This window comes from Pyxicephalus adspersus, chromosome 2 (assembly GCF_032062135.1).
Source record: "Pyxicephalus adspersus chromosome 2, UCB_Pads_2.0, whole genome shotgun sequence".
In the NCBI taxonomy this organism is placed as follows: Eukaryota; Metazoa; Chordata; class Amphibia; order Anura; family Pyxicephalidae; genus Pyxicephalus; species Pyxicephalus adspersus.
Genome location: NC_092859.1, coordinates 12,061,629 through 12,085,759, shown reverse-complemented (window position 1 = coordinate 12,085,759; position 24,131 = coordinate 12,061,629). Strand labels below are relative to the sequence as shown.

The following is a 24,131-nucleotide window of genomic DNA, read 5'->3' as shown; positions in this document are numbered from 1 at the left end:
TGTGTATATATATATATATATATATATATATACACACACACACATTATATATACATACATATATATATATATATATATATGTACATACAGTATATCACATTACCCCTAACTTTCATGGTAATAGAAAAAGTAAGCTAAATCCTATCCATAAACTACACTCACTTTCACAACTTTAGTCAGCGTTGTTTTCTCTGGATGTGGACTTGCATAAATACTTCAGTAACATCAGGAAGTACAAGGTCCAAAATGAACTTAAGTTAAAAAAAAAAAAGTATTTAAAATGGTCCTGTGGATGTACACAACAAGTGACTAAAACTATATCCGTACTGCAAATATTTATGAATAAATCACAGCCGACAGTTTGTCCTCAACACGGAAAAAGAGAAGCATTAGGATTTGAATGACTGCGCTTTGTCGAACGTGTTTGTCGTTATACAGTCATTTACAATACTCCTCTAAGTTGCTAAAGAGAAAAGCAGGACCAGTTATAAACTTCCATAAAAAAAATATTTCATTAAATTACAAGCTAAGGTTCTACTGTGCCTTTAGATCCAGAGTTTTTCCAATAAACATACATATCAGTTGAATACATTTGTTTTCCTGAGAATATGGAATAGAGGGAAATAAGTTTTTGGAAAAGTTATTGTGCGTAATGATATATATGAAGATAATGTTAATTTCCTGGAATGGATAGGAAGTAATAAAGATGATAATTGCGTGGTGATTGTTGATTCAGCTATACGTTATTGGGGGGGCTATATATATATATATATATATATATATATATATATATATATATTCATAAACATATATATATATATATATATATATATATATATATTTATTTATTTATATATATATATATATATACATAAACATACATAAATATAAATGAATGCATTGGTATTTGTGAAAAGGTTCTGTGGAGTAACAGAATGGTTTCTAGAACATATTTGTGAGGGGTAATAGGAAGAGTTACAGGGTGGGGTTCAATAGATTCTTACAAAGGTTCATAGATGATGTTATATGAAGGACTAAGTAAAGTTCTGTTGTGTTACGAGAGATTATAGAAGCTTTTACTATATGTTAACAGGTTAACATATAAGGAGGAGTTTATGTAGTACAAGGTGGAACTATATTATATGCTATATAAATTATAAAGAGACATATGTCCCCTAATTAATGTAACAACAATAATTCCCACATCTATTTATGTAAATTCTAAAAATTGTCATTTTAATATCACTGTAAAATTTAGTATTTGTTACAATCCTGTAAAGTGTCTAAAAGACGCGTGCCCCCTTCCCCCCCTCCAAAAAATTTGTAAATTCACTGAATGTTAGATTGGTGGCATCATATTCAAATATGTGGCAATTGTGGTGGAGCCACACAAAAGCCTTCTAGGTAAGCCACAAGATGGACCACTGAATGTATATTATTGAAGTGTGTTATAAATTAAGGAACTAGTGCCCAGATGCATACAATTCTGGTTAGCAAGTACTACAGGTTTCAGTATTAGTTGGTTCTCTTGTAGATTTCAATGAAATGAAGAGACTACTGTCAGATAAACTCCTAAACGCAAAGGTTTTCACCCAAGTTCCTTCCAATTTCGTCTCTATTGTCAGCATTAGGATTAGTCTGTGCTTGTAGCACAATGGACGTTTGGAATAATGGTAATTCATTTTGGTCGTCATATAATCTGTGACCTCAAATGATCAGATTCAAAATTATTGCTCAGTATTTACAAGTGAGGTGGACAACGCACTCATTTTTTTTTTCAATAATCAGCAGGTATAAGTGACAATGTATGTATGTGTACATTGAATACCATTGGAAAAATCTCAACAACTATAGAACATTATTATTAAAAACTTCCTAAAGCTTATTAAATAAGGATTGATTGAATGCAATTATAAAAATGGTTTAAGAGGGTGCTACTGGCTGTTCTTGGTCTTTGTGATACTTTGAAATATATATAGTAATTGAATCATAAAAAATTATTAGTGTTTCTATGAAGCTTTTAGATTTGTAATGTATCGTTTATTGATCTTGATTGAATTAGCTGAAAATCAAATAGGGTTTGTAACAGCACTCATCTTATATATGTTTGCCTTTGTTTTTATTACCAAAAATACTATCAAATTAAAGTCAATGAGCATCTACCTTGACCTTGGTTGTCAATGCATAATAAGTTTCCTACGATTGTTCCAATAGATCTGTAGTCCACTAAACTCCTAGATTACTGGCCAGATTTTTTATATTTAGGAGAAGTTGATTCTGTTCCAAGAAAGCACAATTTGCCTATTTTCATGACAGCACATCATTTTTGGCTAAAGTAGATAGTACCCGTCAGGCCAGCTCATGAAATTTATGCTGAATCTTTTCAATAAACGAAGGAAAAATGTAAATTAAAAGAAACAAAGATGATGGAAAGAAGATTGAAGGAGAGACCAAGCTAGTGGAAAGAGTAGGAAATTACAAAATTTGATTACATTAAATAAAGATAGATACATATATAGATTTAAAGTTTAAATTTACATTTCAATCTGCATCAGTTATCTAAAACTACCAAAAATAATGCCTCTATGCAACTTTATCAATGCTGGGTGTGAATGCCCCAGAAATATATTCTGCTCATTTGACAATGTTTTTCTAATTATCAACAACACTTGGACTAATCCTTTGATTAAAACAAGCAGACCCTCTCACATAGCACTGAGGAAGTAGAAAGTGTCTGGAATGCAGGTGTCAGTTCCATCAGAAGAAAAGCAGGTAAAACTCTTCAATAAATGTTTGATAAGATACTTAGAATGTACAACATTTACCCTGAGGGCATCGTCTAAACCTAATTATAGGTAATTGTTAAAGAAAACACTGGTGGGATGGAAAGAACAAGGAGGCTCAAATATAAAGAAGACTTTGAAGAAGCGGAAGAAAAAAAGAGGAGAAAAAGATGAAGACTGGAAGCTTGAAGACCTAAAACAAAAAAAACGAAAAAAAAAAAAAAAGATAAGAGACAAAGAAAAAGAAAACAAGGAAGGTGGAAACTTAAGGTTTAAGGACATGAAAAGTGGAATGTGAAGAGGAAAGAAGAGCAGAAGATAAACAAAAAAAGGTCTGGTGAAAATAGGACAAAACTAAACAAATGAAGGAGTAAATAATGTGAAAAATAGATTAGTAAGACACTTTTCTAGATAGATTCAGGTATTAAGTACTAAACTAAAGCGACTGGGTCATGTAGGCAGCCCGTGACTTTTCAGACTTTTCATTTGGTGACCACCATGAATGATCATCACTTCTAAATTGAAGTTGGGCAGATTGATATTTCTGTATGGGCAGCTATAGGCCACTTTTGATAGGGTTGGTAATAAATAATGTGTTTCAGAATATAACTGATGTAATAAAAACTATAAAAAGAGATAGCAACTTTATTTGTTCTTGCATTGTTAATGGCATTTGTTCTTCTGATAACACACTGTAGCCTTCTGAAAAGCATCTGTGGGTGTGCCATATTTTCCCACATGCTGAAAAACATAGAGCAGTCTATCGGTGCCAATTCCTTGGACATGTATCCCACACAACATGAAATGTTGATAACGTATGCACATTATATTAGCAAAAAACATTTTACATATATTTTTTTAAAGGGAAGCCCATCTACCTCTGACACCAGAAAACACGTTTCAAATATAGACAAAGTGGCAGACTCCACTGTGTAAAAATATAACTATATGAAAGTTTTACATAAAATGGAATTTACAGCATACAAAGAAAATATTTGGGAAAGTTATATCTGTTTGTTTAAACAGATACCAAGGGGTTCTATGTCATTACAAGGGTCCATTTTATATTATTGTCTCTGTGCACAGACTGGAAAGAAATAGACTTGTGTGGTTAGAGGAGCTGAATTTGTATAATCTTAGATTTTAATTTAGACCACAGCAGGGTTGTAGAAGTTACCTCCGTATCATCTAACATTTTAAGTTAGACTACAATAGGGTTTTAAAAAATATGTTTATATTATCTTACTGTTTAAGTTCCAGCAATCTTTAACGTTTTGGTGGTAGAAACTTGCAGCCCCTACACATCCAAATATTCAGTTTTTAAATTAATTTTGCCATTCCACAATGAAATGAAAGGGATTCACATGTGATCTTCAAAAACTTGGATTTTCCATCTAAGTATTTGATACCTAGGCTTGACCTATTTGATGACTAATAGCAAATTGTTTTTAAGAAATCCATTCCGGGTTTGCTGGATCACCCAATTTCTCCTATGATATTTTATCTTCTTCACTCTTCTAGAAAATTAATAAATCAGGCCCAATGTGTCTTTATATATGACACATGCCATGATGATTACATTAAATTAGGAAACTTGGGGCTAAAAGGATTAATTGACAAGGCAAAGTAAAGGAGGTCATGCAACAAAATAAAAGAGATTTTTTGGTCATTCAACTTTAACAAACTAAAAATTGATCGGTTGCTTAAAGTTTAGTGGTCAAAACTAGAAGATGGCGACCTTTAAGAATTCAGTCTTAAAAAAAATAGGTAAAATAACAGGAAAGACACATCGTAGCTCATTGCTAGCTCAATGCTTAGCTCGTGTTTTCAACTTTTGGTCATTGCAAATTTATGAATGGAGTAAGTCACTGCAAATGGCAGACATTTAGATTTCCATGACCGCAACTCATTTCATTTTTGCATCTACTATGTATTCCCTCTATACTGCAATTGTGAGTATTCTTTTGTCCTTTTATTTAAGAATGTTTCCGATTAAGTGAACTTTTTGCACATAGATTTTAAGCAATTTAAAGTTGGATTTTAATTCCAAAGATGCATCCAACCATATCAAAACTATACAGATTCTTTATGGTTTACAAGTGAACAAAAGGAATGCATTTGTGATTCCTTTATGAAACAGAATTGTTTCGGATGTTAAGTATGAGGTAAACAAGTGTTAATACTAAAAATAAATAAATCAGAATACAATTTAAGAATATTTTGCCATCAAGGGTGAATATAATTTTGACCAATTTATCCTATTTTTTCTTTGGCCAGTCTCTTTTGTTCTGTTTGTTTAGTTGTTTTTTTTGTTTTTATATTTTATAAATTTTTACGTTAATTTATTAAATTTTTTTTAACTCTTCTTAAAATCAATTTGATCACTGTCTAGTTACAATCAAAAGACAGAGCTCATCAGATTTAAAGTAACACTCTTCTTTTGTGTGAATGATCAACCACGGACTGTACTGTTTATCACATTTATAATTCATGCAGTGGTTACAGATAGTACTAAAAAGATCATTGCAGGTACATAAAATCTGTACTTGATACTAGTACCAAGATATATTGATTCTATAGTGATATAGAATATTGTCTGTGAAAGGCCTTCTGTATAAATGATGCAAGACAAATGAACATTCATCTCAAAATCAACTATTTATTCAGGAAACTGACTTATACCTGTGATAGAAGTTTATAAAAATGTGTAATCATCATTTGCTCCTAGCCTATTTGTCTATTTTTTGTAATCAATTCTTTGCAATAGAATCCCCAGATAAACTGAACATTTTTTTCCTCTGTTTTGTCATATAATAATAATAATAACAAATCTTCTTGCAGGTATGTTTTTCATCATAAGATAATTAAATGATTAAGCATAATACATGTAGGTGTGTAATTGTGTTGCTTGTTATCTAACACTCTCACATGTGCAATTTACATTGGTAATTGTTTTTGTATGACCTACAAATTGGCCAAAGGTCTGTACTGCACTGTCTGTTCACTGTCAATATAACTAGCAATTCTTTTGCAATTGCAACCTGTCTTTACAAAAACATTCACTGATCAAGGTGTCATATTACTACTCGCTTCTATTGGTTGATGATACTGAAAAGCTAATGTATTCCCTAAATTTGAAAACTGCTGCTTTGTAATAGATGTCTAATAGCAGAATACACCTACGGGATACAGGTTTGGATTGAGCTCCTGGGGTTGGACACCAATATCCAAAGTACATTGAACTGGTAGCTTCTGAGCAGCACTGGTAAAATTACCGAATGGGTTTTTGATCAGCAATCAGTAGGCATTAAAGAAACTGTTTTCTCTAGGAAAGGAAAATCATTTTAAAGTTACTCTTTAGTTGGGATTACAACATAAGCTTTTAAATGCATTCAGGAAGCAATTCTAATTGCACAGGGCTCAAGGTTTTCATTCAGGTATTGCACCTGCCTATCCAAACATGTTGCCTGTTTGGAGTTTTGTGAACCTATTTTTTTTTTTTTTGTTTGTAAGACAGAAATTCCCGAACACACCCACAGCAGGCACCTTGCTGCCTTTTACATACAAAACACATAATAGATGAAAGGATCAATGCTGAGCTTAGTGAATTTGTCCTTTTAAAGAGGCTCTGAACTGTGAAAAGCTATGTCAAAAGGACAAGCAGACGATAAATGGCTAACGATAAATGGCTAGTCACCAGTTTTCCTATGGTATCTTTGCATCTGTCCTTTTTCATATTACTACTTACTGTGTTATGCTTTGTACCGTGTCTCCGTGTAGAGGCGGCTATTACCTCTGTCAGAACAGCCTCACTGATGCATGGTGATCAAATATTCAAGAAGCAACAAGAGAGGTGGAGGAAGCACAGATCTATAAAATAAATGAAGTAGAAGCAGGGGAGTCCTCACAGTCCAGGTCCTCAGACACAGCTTCCTCTCCAGCAAGGACAGTAATGAGCAGTACTGTAGTATTTCAATTTATTAAAACTAGAAATTAGACTCAAACTGCAAACATATCTATGAGGTTGGAGAGTGGGTACAAGTGTCTAGGCATCCTCAAGTGCACTGTTATTGTTCTGGGGGAATGTGCAAAAGCACAATTACCACTTGCCTTTTGTACTTTTATAAGATAGCAAATTTTAGCGTTTTAGGTTTAATTACGCCACAGTAAGATTCACACTTTCCTTATCAGGATAAATCTGGTAAAACACCATGTACATGGAAAGTTACACACATTTAGGCAGATCCTCCTTATGTAAGAGGCACAAGAAAATTAGGTTTAAGTTGATTTTTGAGATTTTGATGAAAGCGAATTCAGACGACTTTAAGGCACCTGTAGTTTGCTACCTAGCATTAGACACTCACTGACTGATTTTACTTATTGCCCAGGGTTGCTTAAGCTTGAGAAGTCATTAATCGCACCAACTTCTTTTGCTGGTTTCCTTACTAAGTTTACATAACAGCAGAGTTTTAGAGCTCACAGCAAATATGTCACAGTCAGGGTAAAAAATTCCTGACTGTGGCAAATCTTCTACTGCAGAGGCGTAAGCACAGGATACTAATGTAACAAAAAGAATGTTTATTAAAAATTGAAAAAACTCCGGGTCTATCTTTACCGCTGTCTGTCTATCCCACTAATATTGGCCCAAGTTTACTAAGAAAAGGGGGGACGGACGCCAAGCTGTCTTCACAGCTCCTGTTGAATTTAATCTTAAATTCAGTTGGGTAGCCTGTCAAAATAAACTATCATAAACACACCTGTTGCAGAATTGCTACTTCTTCTGTAAGCAAAACTCAGGGAAAAAAAATAAAAACCATTTGAGCTCTGTTCTACATTGCTGTGAACTTCAGCAATAGTTTTTTTGGTTAAGCTAGTTTAATTACCCAAAACATCTCTCTTTGCACTGAGCTGACAACTTACTGTACACCAGGGACAAGGTTCAGAATTGCAGTGGAACTGCCTTCTATGGAATATATAAGGTTGCCTTTTAGAAGAGAGCTCAGATAGGTGATCCTCACCATTGTGCTGTGCATGCAGTCCACAGAACAGATGCAGATATGTGCAGATTATTTAAGCACCAATTTCTTGGTAAATTGTATGCTGCTACCAAATTCTGGTGCACATGATGGCATTGATGTTTTCCGCTGCAGGAAATTTGTGGGTAGTTTAATTGTTTTTGCAAAGATACATATTAGGATAAAGAGTTATGGATGAAGTTTATGTTGGAGTTTAGGGGTTAGGCTGTGGGTTTTACATTAGAACACATTTCACATTAATATACGGTTGTCAAAAATGCAACGCTAGCTTCAAAAGTTCGTATCCCGAAAATGACTGTTTCCATGGCAGTTTTCACAAGTCAAAAATGAACTTATCAAGCACAAGGCCTCAATTCAGCACTGCAGGCTTGGCAGAGGAGGTAATGAAAAGCCCCATACCATGTCAAGGGGTCCAGCAGCCATTTTACATATTGCTTTGCTAAAACCTATAGGCTGGGAAGACATAAACTGACAAATGACAAAAGACACCAAGGTTTGCAAATTGTGGTTCCACATAGGAATAAGTTTTGCTAAATTATAAAGTAGTGCCAGGCTGGGTCTGTAGTCATGTGTCTAAGTCACAGCCGCAGCTTACTCCCCCCTTCCCTCTCCCTCTCCTCTGAGCGTCTGTATTTGTGTTTATTTTGACAAGACGTGCCCCCCTACTTGTGCACGCCCCCTCCCACTGATCTCCATGTGTGAAAGGAAAGATTAATCCCAGCCAAAATCAGATCTGGACTCTTAATTAATTACTGTGGAAGAGCTGGTGTGAGCCGCGCTTTATAGTATTACAGAGTATCTCAGAGCAATATGATTGAATCGAAATGGTCGGCGTTAATATTACGAGCCTGTTTTCAACGTGGAAATAATATGACCCCATTTTGTAAATCTGTGAGGACAGTACTCCACCGTGTAATGTTAAATGTTAGTTAGTAAAAACTGGTTACATGTGGGCGGTGGGCTAACATTTGGACTTTAGGGGTCTTGCACGTGGGCCAACAACATACATCTAACGGCCTTGTTTCTCTACCTAGAACTTTAGTTGAGATCTCTCTGCTGGCAGGCCTACATATCTGCCACACTGCCATTATGAAGAGCTCAATATCCTTCTATTTTGTTTCATGTTAATATTATGTAAAATATAACAAGAAGAGCACCTTGGAAGTAGAAACATCCAATGGTGGATCGAGGCATTCTGAGGAGGACACCAAGAGGATTACAAACTATAATTCTAAGATCTCACTGCTTTCAAAGATACATCGAAAATGTACTAAAATATAATTTCCAAATGGGCAAACCCTTTAATGTTTTCCACCCCTTAGAAAAAAAAATAATTTTTTAGCTTAAACAAAAACCAAAGCTTATTTTCAATGATCACATATTTTGAGCCTTCTTCCATATTTAATTAGGTATAAAGGGTAGAGAGGCTCCCTAAATTTGTTCTCAGCTCAGGTTTCTGTAACTAAAATTTAGAAAAAATAGTATATTGCACCCTACCAGTCCTTAGATGTGATGGCTACATTCGTTTTTTAGTTTTAGGCTATTTTTTCCCTTAATTTATTTTACCTGGTGATCCTACCAATTAAACTTTTCCAGTGACAATGTGCATTGAACTGTATTTATATAGAAGATGTGTTTCTAGGATAAAAAGTGTTTTATTACGAAGGGACTACCTAACCTAGAACACCTAACCTTTCCTCAGCACAAAAAAAAGGGGAACGTGATAACAGGAAGAAGCTTTTTTTACTGGGTTCTATTTCGAAAACAACATACTGAGAGTTGGCGTTTTGGCTTCTCAGTAACTCTTGGGAAGGCTGAAAGGATCTTAGGTCAGTTGATAAGTTAGAATAGCTACTTTGGTGTTGTGGCATTGGAAAAAAATGTTGGTGCCCAATAGATGTTGCCAAGGTTGTATTAGTAGTACAGGACTAAGAGAGGCTCGGGAGTTAATATCACCCCAACTGGGTTTGTTCTGTTGTAAGAAAAATCATAATTTAATAATAATTTGCAAATTTTAAGGATAAAGTTAACCATTACAGCACAAGAGGATCTAAAAAATGAACCTGAAATACAGCTGCCAATATTGCTATCTAATTCTGGAAGCTATAAGTACTGAACTATATTCCTAATCCTGTGGCTTCACTACCTAATAAACCTCTGACCTGAAATTAGGTCAGTATATGGGTTGAATAACCTGAGTGCACATTTGCTCCATGTTGGTAATTTGCTAACAGTTAAGTCTGAGGATGAGGTTGACAGACAAGGAACTAGCAGCTTCCAAAATGAACATATTTCAAGCACAAGAGGGCAAGGGAACTTTCTGTATCTATTTTAGGCTTCTTCATCTGGATATTTCTAGAGCAGTCTAGGGCAGAGATCATCACACGTCTGGATCAGAGGTCAACTCATATTCTGCCTGCTCAGGACCTCATGTCTGGCTCTGTGTATATAAAGTCTAGCACAGACTACAAAAAGGTTACATGTAGAAATAAAATTAAGCAATACAGTAAAATGCTTGAGATAAGATAAATGATGTGGCGGGAAGTTTGAGTTTCGCCTACCCCTTTTCTCCTTCTGAATAATAAATCAATAACTAAATTACAGTAGGTTGATAAACTGGTGCATTCTTTTTTTAATAGGTGTACGTGTAATATTTTATGGAGCTTACTATAAGATGATTAGAATATCAAATGAGCTTGTTTGACATCCCATCCACATACATTGGTATTTAATATAAAGTTTTTTTATATAACAGATAATTCTTTTATTAGAAGACCTTTTTTAAGATTTTAAAATCGGAATGTGCAATTATGCAGTGAATGGTAATCTATAACTGATGATGGATGAAAATGTTTCAATTCACCCCAAAGGTGTTGTTGCTCTTTGCAAATCATTTGAGGTCCTCCTCTAAACTCGTCAAATTGAGTAACTATAAATCGGTATTTTGCAAATGTCCAAAATGTCTTCCTATTCTCTATAACCTTACTGGAAATGCCTGAATTTAATATTACTGAGAAGTGTCTGAATGTTTTTGCTCTTATAGTGTATATCTCCCTTGCAATGTACTAACAGTAGGTAGGGTAAATACTACCAGTGATACAGCTTATGATTTTCTAGTGTTGCCTTTCTTTGGCTTTAAATTAGAACTCTAGGTAGATTACAAATTAATAGACTATATTTTAAATCCAATAAGAGTAAGGTCTACATTTGTCTTGATATTAGCCTCCAGTATTATTATACATTTCAATGGAGGAACGATGGCAAAAACAGCCAGTCAGGCTCTGCTTCACTGGGGTATGGAATTATATCACTGATCGCTTGATCAGAAGCACCAACCCCCCAACCTTTGGTCAGGTGCTGCCAATCCAAAATTTCTGTACAATTACCATCTTTCTTGTGTGTGTTCTACTGTCTCTTTAAATCATGCATGTCTCTTATGTCTATTTTCCAAATTCTGCTGTCGTTCTGGTCTTTTACTGTTTTTTTTTTTTCTGTTTAATTTCAAAACTTTCACTGAACTTGTAATTTCAGAGTCATCCGTTGACGACATTCAAAAAAAAAAAAAAGAGACGACCAGACCAGAAGAGCTTTTGCACAGAGATATTCCCAGTCAGCTGAAGAGACCAAGTGAGAGAATTCAGCTAAAAAATAAATGTGGGAAATAATCCACGTAGCCTGAGAAACGTGTGCGGAAACTGAGGAAGACATCCAGAGAAAAGACAAATTTTTTCAGACAGACTGTGAGACATCCACAGTGAGAGAGATTGCTGGAAAGAAGACACATCCAGGCAACATGAGACAGTCGTAGACTGCAGCAAGAGAGTGTAAAAGTGCAAGAGACATCAAGGAAGTGTGACGGTGCCAGAGAGATGTACTCCCCATACTGCCTGACTCAGGTACTGTCTCGAAATTCCTGTCACTATGCGTGTTGCCATGCTGAATGATTGCCATTTTGTACATCTTGAACCAATCTTTAAATGTTCATTCTGTCCAGCTCAATTATCTGTATACACAATCCCCAGCAAACATTTTTAAACTGTATGTATAGCCAACATTTTTTTTTCTTGGATAGAGTAGAGGATAGTTAAAAATGGTTTTTGAGATTTGCTTTAACCGTCTATCCTGAGTCCGCAACAATGAGAGGAAAATAAATTCACTCACAGGCATAGAAAACCCAAATATATCCCAAATTGGAAGATATTCTAATTACAGCAGTAAAATTATTCTTTTCTTGGGCTTCACAAACTTTTATTCACTCATTTTATTCCTTAACATAACAAGGAAAAGTTCCATTGGACTTTAGAAAATAGTCTTACCTATCCCAGAAGACCCTAAAAATGAAGAGTGTCTTGTCTGCATTTCAGAGGGTCATTACACAAGTCAGGTAATAAACATTTGCAGTGAGAGATTGGCCCTGCATAATTCTCTGGTAAACATTTTTACATTAAAAGCCCAAGTCCAGTCTTCAATGATCCTCCAATGCGAGAGGTCATCTTCTTCTGGTCTTTACAGTGGTGGGTGGTTTTGTGCAAAGATCAAGAAACACGTAATAACATGAACAAAGTTCTGCAGCATTGAGAGTCCAGGGAGTTTATTGCCTCGTCTTCAAAGGGCATGGCCTTAATACCTTGGGCTTACCATGGAGGAGAATGTGTGCGACAGCACTGGGGGATGAAGAGAATGAGTACTGCTTGCCAAAGCATTTACAACAATTATATTGAAAATGGGCTTTAACAGTTCTTACTATTTTAGGCATTTAAAAAACAGTAGGGACTATCTAAATAATATTATGAGGTACCTAAATAAATGAATAAATACAAAAAAAAAGTCGGAATATTTTCCAAAAGAAAAGGATACAAGAATAATTAGGATAAATAATTTACAGACAGCATCAATAATTATAGCTACAAATAGTGGTCAGTTTATTCATGAAAACCTCTGCCATGATGGGGAACACATACAAATTTTATGTATATAGATTCCAGGTGCAAATTTAATTTAGGTCCCCAGCGCTGAAAAGCCACAATGCTAACCACTAAGTAATTATACTGGTTCGTGAACATGCAGACCACATGTAAGGCCTTGAACCTCTAGCATAATGCCCACCACTTCTGCAGATAGAATGTTAAGATATATAGACCATATGTTATGTTATAACATTAGCAGTAATCTTATTGGGAGACAGTTCCATTCTTCTCTATGATTTGTACACAAAAAACAGACTTGCAAATGGCAACTGAAGATGGATAGACAAAAATAATTACTGATCTATAGCAGACAGAATACACCTAGAACTAAAGCTGGCTATACATGGATATTGGCTTTAGATGAACATACAGTGTCCTTGCTGTGTATGCTTGCATTCCAACATATTGCAAACATAAACACTTTCTAGAGTGCTGATCTTAGTGATCATGCAAACTACAAATCTTCTGCACATTCAACAAACTCTGTCCTTTTGGTGCTAATAGTGTGCCAGTCACTAGGGCATGATGTATAAACCAACAACAAAAAGTCATTCATACATACCCTTTGCTATTTAGAACTTTTTTTAATGCATCCTACAGATCCCTAAATTTAGACTTGCAGCAGGCAAATATCAACTTGAGCTCAGGAGTGCCAACCTGCAATGCAGTTTGTTAATAGAATGTGGTCCACCTTTACCTTAGTCAGTGTGAACATTTACATTTGGTATGCACCAGGGTGTCAATGATAGTCATTGTACTACAGTGTAAAATTCTGATAAGCAATGAGTTTACGCTGCAACCGTATCTGTTTCAATAGGAAGTTTTAAGCCAAAAATGTGTTTGTCCTACTACAAAAGAGTACTGTCCATGATATTTTTTTTCTTTTGCATTAACACTTCCATTTTCAGGACAAGTTTTTTGGTGGTTTACCCCTGCTTCTCAGTATAGGTAATACAGATATTCAAAGATCATTTTGTTAAAAGATATTTCTAAAAATGAAAATTGCTAGGAAAAATCCACCTATACAGCTGAAATACTTTGTTTTAGCATATTTCCCTTCTTAAAATAATCAAATGACTGGGCACAATTTATTATATTGCATAATGTATCTCCCTCACCCCAAAGAAATATTATAATTTTACTTGCATGGCATGTATATTTTGCAAACATATTTTATTTTTTTTCTTTATTATTTTAATGGTTACTGTTAAAGCATAAATCTAAGGAATAAAAGATTGTTGTACTGTTGAAAAGAATGACGAGCCCAGTCACATGCAGGTAGCCTTAGTGTATATATTACATCCTAGAGAAAGATTTTATTTAGGAATTATATTGTAATGATGAATGATTTACATCCAACATGAACTATCATCTCATTCTAAACTGTTTAATTTATAAAATCAAGATAAAAAAGTAACACTAATTTATAACCACAATAAATCTGACAAGTAAATGCAATTCTTAAATACATATAGAAAGCAAATACCAGATGCTAGGTGAGGTGCGTCTATTCGGCTAGAGGATTGTGGATGTTAGTCTTTTTTAAATGTATTTTCTAAACAATAAAATCAGCGGAGAGGGTTACAGTGTATGATGTGTATGTATCTATATATGCACTATTTATGTATGTTTGTAGACAGAAAAAAGGTAGAAATACATTTTATTGTGAAAAGGAAAACTCAAAAAGGATAAACCAGGATTGTAGGATTAACTGTGCTACTAACTTGGCCTTCTCAAATTCTGCAGTTATTTTTATTAATTATTGTCTGTCGGTCAGTGTTTAGGAGTACGGGAAATTCTGTTCTCCTAGAAATGCCCGTAGAGGAACGTTCCAAGAATAAAAGTCTTGTGGGGGAAAAAAAAGAACTTGGAATGTATAGGATATATGTATATTTATATATATATATATATATATATATATATATATATATATATATATATATATACATATGTAGATTAATATATATTAATATTTTTTTCCCAAATGCCGCCAGCCCACATGACAAATCTTAGCTGTAAATACAGATTACAATGTATGTCCACGTATTAGACAACAAAAATCTGTAGAGCACAAAATGCACTTTTTTACCCTGATATATTCTGAAATCTGCAGGCTATTTAAAAAGAAAAAATGTACTATTGGCAGCAATGTTATTATTTAAGTCATCTTTATAAAATGGAAAAAAAATTAAACTATCGTAAAGCCATTTTTAGAGGTTAAAAAAAACTTTGAATTTTGAAGTGCTTACTTAAAATGTGCAGTATTTATATATTGTATGTATATATACACATACTGATGAAAGGGCGGGATAGAAAGATAGATAGAACAAGTATACCTTACAATTTAATAATTACAAAATAATTATTTATATACAGTATGTATTCATATGAACTATATATATATATATATATATATATATATATATATATAAAGAGAGAGAGGGAGAGAGAGAGAGAAAGCACAATCTGAGTTCTATACTTGTGCCACACATTGACAAAATGTGTTGCCTTGATTCACCTTTCTTCTTGATTTTTGCCCTTCTTACCCTATTGTGGCCCTTACAAAGATTCTCTAGCCCAGTAATCAGGGTATGATTGCTATTTGCTAGGAATGGCTGCTATGCTCATATGACTGCACACACAAGACCAGTGATTGCCTGTCCATGCACTGAGCTCTGCATTATGAAAGGAAAATGGTGGGTCTTCCTCCATACCTAAAAGTAATAGGATTTCTTGAGATGGTTGCGACAAGAAGCAGATGAGATGGTGGATGGGAATGAGGAACATGAAGACATCAGTAAGAGCTTGTTAAAAATTGGGGGAAGTGGTAATATATAAATTACAAGTATATTTTAAAGGCTACTCATACCAATAAATAAACAGATAAAGCTTTTAAAAGCATAAGCATAAGAAAATTACTTGCAGGAGAAATGATGAGTTGGATCTGGCCAGTCTGAGTCTTAAGCTACGTACACTCGTCAGATTTTTATCGCCCGATAATCGGCATCGGCCAATTATCGGGCGAAAATCTGCCGTGTGTACAGTCGGTGTCGTCCATCGTCCGGACGACCGACGTGCCGGATCCACGGACGATGGACGACAGCCGATCCTAATGAAAGGGAAGGGGAGAGCGCGCAGCAGGGTGCCGCTCCGTCGCTCTCCCCCTCCCCTCTCCATAGAGCATGAACGGTGCTGTATGTACAGCACCGTTCATGCATCGTGCACTCCCTTGTCGTTGGAAAGGATCGTGAAAGATCCTTTCCAACGACAAAAATTGGAAGTGTGTACGCAGCTTAAGTCCTAAGTAGATCCTGATCCCTAAATGCCTTTGTTGTCTAGATAGAATGAATTAAGGTCTTGGATGTGCTGTAGAATGCTGACTGGGCAACACAAAGCCAATGAGTGCAATCAGGTGAGGTAATCCCTTAAGAGTCTTCACAAACATTTATTAACTAAATGTTCCCAAATGCCCAACTGAAATAGGATGTATGAATTTGAATGTTACTAGGCTAAAATTAGTATGGGCAATGGGGGATCTAAAGTCCCGTTGGCCCTATCCCCAGCACAATTGTACACAATTTCGACACAGGCCATGGGTATAATTTAATATTATCTTCTATGTACATACGGCCCTATGGACCGTAAATAAAGGAGCTGGTCTAATAAATTAGTCCACTTCCTCCTTCATAAATACAAAATAGGATTTTATATTTTTCTGTCATTGTAGCTGAGACCCTTTGCAGTACTTTTACAAGTTTGAGCAGGGTACTTTAACAATTTAAGCAGGGTACTAGTCTTTTCTTGCTTCATTCCAGGGTTTTATTAGCTAAAATGTCCACATAATCATTATTATCTTTCACACATTACATTAGAATCAACATGGAAAGTGCTCCAGGACTCATGATGGGGTGTGTTTGCCAGTCCTTGGAATATAGAATAAAGCTGTATTTTACTTACCTGTGAAGCCCCATTTTTCATTCTTTTGCTGTTGTGTTGTGCTAAAAATTTCATCCTAGAGACTTGCAAATATGCTTACATAAATAATATGTATATAAACAAAAGGTCCAGAGTATGAGGAGCTTGCCGGTAGTACAAAGTAGCCCAACAACAACCTGACAAGTCCAAGTACCATGCTTTACTGTTTGTACGGAATGACAAAGTTTTACTTTTTAATGCTTGGGTGAACCCATTTAATAAAATCTTTCTTAAGAATTAACACGTTAATAGGTTTTTAAGTCATTTAAAAAAAAAAAAGTATAACCTATTGGATGACAATGCTATATTCCTGTCTACCAATTGTTATTCAGCATTGCCACGCTGCCATACTGGCTCCTGATAGAGACAACTAGTGGCTGTTACAACAATCATTGTTCAGGTATTTGTACCTATCCAAAGCCACCCTGAGAAATGCCATGCAGCTGTTGCTGGAATATATATAAACAGGAAGTGATTGCAAATATTCTGCATTAAATCAAAAGCAATAAGATGTAACAAGGGACTGAAAAGGGGAAAACAGGATTTATTTTTTAAAAATGCAATTGTTTGTGATTCACCGTGCTTAGCAAAATAAATGTAATTATGTAAAAATCCACATCTACAAATGAACGTAAATTGTAATAATCAACCTTACTTTTTCATTCCCTCCAAAAAGAAAAAAGTGTGCCTCAGCTTGTTAAAAAGTTATGCAGTACTTTTCAAAGTCTTTTGTATGTGAGAGAAGAGAAGGGGGCCCTGTTTATATTTTGTATGAGGGTTTTGTGGCTTTTACTTACAGGTCTGGCGGGTAGGATGCATATTTGAGTTTATACGGCGTAGTTATGGATACTACTTAATGTAGATACTCATTATTAGCAGAGAGTGCTCCATATTACTGGAGGGGCTCAGGGACTGTTATATGTGTTGGAATGCATGTTCTCCTCCAACACTGGCCATATGGAAAAAGTAGTAAGAGTACTTCTCCAATTCTCCTCCCAACTCCGCTCTCCTCCCTTTCTCTTTTCCCCCTTTTTCTCTCAGTCCCTCCTTGTCTTTCCTGCCCTCCTCTCTTTTCCCTATCCTTCCCTGTCTCTTCCCCCATTTTTCTCCACCCCCAACACTTTCTTTCCTCTCCCCTTGCGCTTCCCCCCTTCCCCTCCCGTCTCAGTCTGTGTATGTTTGGACAGGGTCCTGGGCTCTACTCCTGACCTTGCGTTACCTCATCATGTGATTCTCAGCTACGTTTGGTTTATATGGCAATAATGAGCAGTCGGGGCAAACAAAACGACAACACCATAATATTTAACTCCCCTCATGCCAAAGCAGCACACCGGACGATGCAGCAACATATGTGAGCTGCAGAAAGGATACAGGGCCGCTGCTGCAAAAAAATGCTGAACAAGGGAATGTGCGATGATAGAATCACAGCGCGGGATCATATCACATTGAACGTTCTGCCAAGTTGTATAACATTAAGCAATTATATGTAATTGATAAGAATAAAGGGTGCAGGTCTATAATAAAGTAGAAAGGACAAAGGGAACAAGCGCAATCAGCTATGCCAGCTTCACTGGAAAAAAAATGTAAAAGTGGTAGCAAAGGAATTCAGATTTTTGTTCACCAAAATCCTTTGCTAAACCCAGAGTATAAATCTGAAACTGAAAAAGTATTTTTAGTCTGTATAATTTATTTAAAAAAAAAAAAAAAAATTTAACTTTTCTTTTCCTTTGAGTGCCACACATATAGAGCAGCACAATACTTTTGTTCGACTGCATGTGTCCATTTAAAGCAGGATGCATAAATGTGTATACCCTGATGTGCTCTAGTGGAGGGCAAACCGCTCTCCAAGATCGGATGTCTACTTAAGCTGCGTACACACGTCAGATTTTTCTCGGCCAGATATCGGGCGAAAATCTGGCGTGTGTACAGTCGGCGTCGTCCATCGTCCGAACGACCATCCTGGCGGATCCACGGACGATGAACGACGACCTATCCTAATGCAAGGGAAGGGAGAGAGCGCGCAGCAGGGTGCCCCTCCGTCGCTCTCCCCCTCCCCTCTCCATAGAGCAGAACGGTGCTGTATGTAAAGGATCGTGAAAGATCCTTTCCAACGACAAAAATTGCACGTGTGTACGCAGCTTAAGCGATTAGTAGGCAATCACATTTATTGAGCTGATGGTGAACATGGCCTGCTGTACATCAGCAACTGCATTTCCAACTCTACCTGGAAACTAGTAAAGAAGGGTGACAACCATGCAGTTTAATATAGTAAAAACAAAGGTTGCACTGTTACCCAATTAACTAGGAGAAAACTGTAGGGAAAAATTATTTTCTAAAACAAAATGTGTTAGATTTCAGCACACTTAAACAAGTTTTGTTCACTGTTGAATCAACCCTGAGAAATTGTTTTGTTTTTTTGAAACGCAGTACTGTTGCTCTTCTAGTGCCTTTTGAGCCATTCTCATCTGCAAGAACTCTTTCCAGCAATGGCTATGCTTTAATATCTGGGATTGGCTTCTCGATATTTACAGTTATGCATCATAGCAGTGCAATGGGTCTGATTTATTAAAGCTCTCTAAGACTAGAGAAGAGTATCATGGGGGGAACCTGGGTGACCCAGCAAACCTAGGATGGATTTCTTAAACCATTTGCTATTATTTGGCAAATGTTTTAAATTCTGGACCAGATCCATTTTAAGTTTGCTGGATCACCCAGGTTCTCCCATTATAGTCCATCTTCTCCAGTCTTGGAGAGCTTTAATAAATAAGACCCAATGCAGCACACATGGGTGTTTGAAGTTAAAGGCATATCGATGGCAACAAGGGAACACAATAGAGAAAAAGGATTAGAATAATGTCACCTAAAACAGAAGTTGACGAACAAGGACCTTCTCTACAGGATGGCTAGGTATTATTTTAAAACAGCTTTTGAAATACCAATAATGTGTTTGACCTCACATGACCTTTATTTGATTTACTTTCTTGATGAACTTATGTCTTTTTTACAACTTCTTTTGTAACTATGTGACCATCTAGAGATTGGGTTTAGTTCTACTCAGCAAAACCACAAACAGGGTAAGAGCCTGGGCCTGGTAGGATGCACATCTGTTAAGACCCATCAAGTTTTTATAAGAAGAGAACAGTGATGTGACGTATGTTTATTTATGTATTAGATGTACTTAAAGTTAAGGTTTACAAGTTCTTTGAAAATAGGAAATTCAATAAATCAGGGTAAATTAAGCTTCCAGAAATCCAGCCTTGATTCTGCACATCCTTGGAAATGGCAATCATTTTACTCATGCACCAGGATTACTTTCTCTGGAACAATCTTTGCACTGCTCAGGCATATTTGATACAGAAGGGAGCATTAATTACATACATTTTCCAGTTCACAAATAACCCCCATAGCGCCATGAACCTTAGGAGTCCTGGCATCATGAAACCTAAATGCCTCACACGGAGTGCTCCCATAACGTAGCAATGAAAAATCAGGCCACCCATGTGGCACCGAGTATTGCTCAGACCTTAAAACCGCCCTTCCTCATGGGTGCCAAATAAAGCAAAACTGTTACAAGACACTGTCACCGGTTTTCCTATTGAGGCATACTGAAAAGAAAAAAAGAACATTGAAATTTACCTACATTTTCTTGCTGTTATACATTCTCTTTTTTCATTTACTTTCTGTTGCTCACCCCGCCTACTTAATATCTTACTGGTCGCCATTAGTGACTTATGTTTGTACAACTACGTGTCTGGTACAATCATTTAATTGTCAGAAAAATGTGTATGTGTGGCAATAAAAAGTAAACAAGGGTGTTCAAGGCAAAGGATCATAAAGTGCCGAGACAGATCTCTGGTCCTCCCAAGGAGCCACAAAACTAGTGTTGTTCCATCTTACCTGTTTGGTTTGAGGGCTGTTTAGCTGAACAGAGGCAAATATTCAGATACAGAATAGCTGAAAACAGACTGCCCACAGTGTACAGCAGTTACAAGGTCATAACAAATGGTAATTTATCGGGCTTCCAAGCCCATTGTCAAAGTGAACACTTGTCAGAGTTTACATTGGCTACCACAATGTTTCTCAACCAGGGTTCCTGCTGGGGGTTCCTTGAGCAATAAGCAGTTTGTGTCTCCCTGGTCAATGACACCATTGATCTTTTTGCCTTGTAAAGGTGACCATTCAATGTAGGAGGCATTCTTCCCACTGACCACCACACTAATGTACTGTGAGCTATGGATACAGTAAGTATAGAAGGGGTTCCCTAAAGACCTGAAAGGTATTTTAAGAGTTCCCTTTATAAAAAGGTTGAGAAAGGCAGGGCTAGTGGGTTTTAGGTGCAGGAACCACTAGCCAATGGAAGTGTTCACAGGTATTTACATGTCAATAAAAGTGTAAAATGTCTTTTTCATTATAAATTCCTTTTAGTCCACATGATCTATATACCCTAAATGAAACTGGATTGAAAATATTTGTCAACCAATAGAAAATGATTTTTCAGAAATCCTTTTCAGATTCACCCATATTCTCCCATGATAATCAACCTTCTCCAGCCTTGAGGAGTTTAATAAAACATATATGAGCTGATTTCCCAAAGCAATTTAGGGTTTTCATTTACCCAGCTGCATTATCAACCTGCCAGGGATAAACTACAGTAAAAATGATGAAAGTTTTGCATTTTGCAAAGAATACCCAATCACTTGCAAAGTAATTAAAAAAAAAACATGCTTCAGAGGGGGGTAGGGTTTAACTCATTCACCATGCTAGGTGAAATATCGCTTACAAAGTGATAATTCACTTTTTCTTTAGTAAATGAACCCTATTGGGTTCATCCTAGGCCATGTAACACCAGAATCACTGGAAGCGCTGTGTAACACAGAATATACACATTAAAATGATAAGAACTTATGAAATTAAAAGTTAAAAAGCTGACGCTTGAGGAAGCAGAATATATCTAAATGTGAGCACATGGGAAGCAACTGTGATTTTTTTTTCTGGGGTGTGAAGATGGACTTACACTTTAATTGACTTTAAAACATTTGGTAGAAATTTCAAACAAAACATTTTTTTAGAAAGCAACATTCCAGCCTGTCAGCAAAGCTATCCATATAGCAAGGCATCTGACTGCTCATCCCAGCTGTTTGATGTTTGTCCTAGTTGGATGTACTCGTCTGTCCATTCAGCATCGTGAGAGGCGGCCCAGGTTGTGTAGATGGAAATAGAAGCAGTTGTACAAAGATGACACACACTGGCTTCCCAAAAATTCACATTGTTCCTAGGGAATACTAACCAGCAGTAGAATGTCTTTACCCCCATAACCAAGAATTTTCTGTTGTCACATTATATCTGCGATTCTTTCAGTAGTTAAAAAAATTACAGTTTTTTTTTTTTATAGGATTATGCATCAGCCACCCTGCAAGAGATTCTCTTTTTTCAATTATGCATCTGAATAGAGTTATCAACTTGGAAATGGCAGCTAATGGATTTTACTGCCTGCACCTTCTATCCTGTGAACTTACAGAGCTATTAGGCAGCAAAAGTTTCTGGGTGATTCAAAAAAAGGACCACGTCAGGGCCCAAAGTTGAAAATAACAATAGCAATTGAGTGTCAGTTAAGCCTTGAGCACTATTTAGGTAAAACCCATCTGTTGTGACATCCGTTCTCTTTACCATCTTCTTGGCATTCAAAATAGTCTACAGTTACTTTTACTATTGTTCATGCACATTAAAACTAAAAATATGGTAATTTAAGTATGAGGGGGGATGTGGGGGCTCCCTGTTGCTCCACATTGCAAAGTCTGTGTCCCTCAGCAGAGGATTATTTATCATACAAATGGTGAGGTGCCGCACAGATACTGTATGTAGCATTGACACTGAAAGCAACAGCGGATTCTTGCGGGATTTCTCTCTCAATGTGGGGCATACACACTGGCTCAGTCAGTCTTTGTACTAAAGGGTTTTTTTTAAACTTGCAGAGGTAAAAAAAAAAGGAAGAGGGTTAGGGTGCAGGATGTCCTGTCACTACATAACGATCATAACGATCTGGAGGGGTAAGTCTTGCTCTGCTTCCTCAAGGATCTCCACTAAACTTTAGTCTGCCTCCATGTATAGCTCTTTTCAACACCAACAGTTGGTCTCTAGCTTCCCAGTTTTAGTTAGAGTTGCCCCACTCCTAAAAGAAGATGAAGTAATCTAGGCAACCTTAACTCAGAGAAGGCGCAAATTCACCCCTAAACCTAGATGACATAGGAAAACTCTAGATTTCCCCCCATTTCCCCCAATCATACCTTCTTTTTCCTAGCTCTCTCCAAGTTTACATGGTATGAACATGATGATTCCAAATGCACATAAATCACAAGTTTAGATCTATGATAAATGCTTAAGCTGAAACACTTCACATGACCCCCCCCCCCCCCCCAACATTTTTGCAAGTACAAAGTGTATTGAGTGTCACATGACAATTCAGCAAATCATGTGACAAAGTGTACATGATTTAATCTTTCTCTTGTCATCTGTATGCTGTGTGCAATATAACAAGTCATTTTGAGGTGATGGGAAGGAATGGGTGCCTCCCTAGAGGGACAGGGGGCTTGTTTCAAGCTAATTAAAAGCCCATTAAATATTGATATGGGGAAGAGGGGACAAGAGGACCAGCAAGGAATTGGAAGGAATCAAGCCTGAATAATTCATGGTGAGGAGAGAGCTTTCTTGGAAAAGGCCTTGGACAGTGGCAGTGCCAGCCTCCCTTCACACACACGCGCATCTGCACCACAACATGTGTACATAACTTAGGAAAAGCGTTGCCAGCCTTCCCCTGATATGCCAGGGTACGTAAACAGACAACTGCAATCTGCATGACCAGGCTCCCTCACAAGCATTGAGCGACCATAGTCTGGGGCTGAAGACTTTGGTTTGCAGACAAATGGCTGTGCCAGGGAATGTACGATTTTTGCATAAGGGGGATGAGGGCTTTTTGCCATACTGGTCATTACCATTTGAATGATGTGCCTGTCTCTCTCCACTGCCCAGCTGGACTGTAGCCATTCGCAAAGTCCAGCAGCTTTACTGGCACGGGCAAAAAGGCTGGTATAAGCAAGAGAGGAAGCCAGGCTGCTAAAAGCAAATATAAAATAGGCAATGCAGCACTGGTCAGTTTAGGTCTCTATGACACAGAGGTAAGATTTTTTTCTTCCAAGCACAAAAAGACGATTCCACGCTAAGTTACGGTAATATGATGTTACAGGGGTAATAAGACACTCAGGAGTTGAGTGACTGCAATATAATGTTACAGGGGTAATAGGACACTGAGGAGCTGGGTGACCAATATGATGGTACAGAGGTAATAAGACACTCAGGAGCTGGGTGACTGTAAT

General features: G+C 36.6%; 1 protein-coding gene across 5 annotated transcripts in view; it reads left to right on the top strand.

The window, feature by feature from the left end:
- The window catches only part of NFIX (nuclear factor I X), a 126,408-nt gene that overhangs the window by 2,876 nt on the left and 99,401 nt on the right, over positions 1–24,131 (top strand). For all 5 annotated transcript variants that reach the window (XM_072399542.1, XM_072399548.1, XM_072399547.1 and 2 more), the window contains exon 2: positions 11,351–11,715. In XM_072399542.1, the coding sequence (XP_072255643.1) occupies positions 11,689–11,715 (27 nt within the window). In that variant the 5' untranslated portion in view covers positions 11,351–11,688. The remainder of the gene's footprint in view (positions 1–11,350; positions 11,716–24,131) is intronic.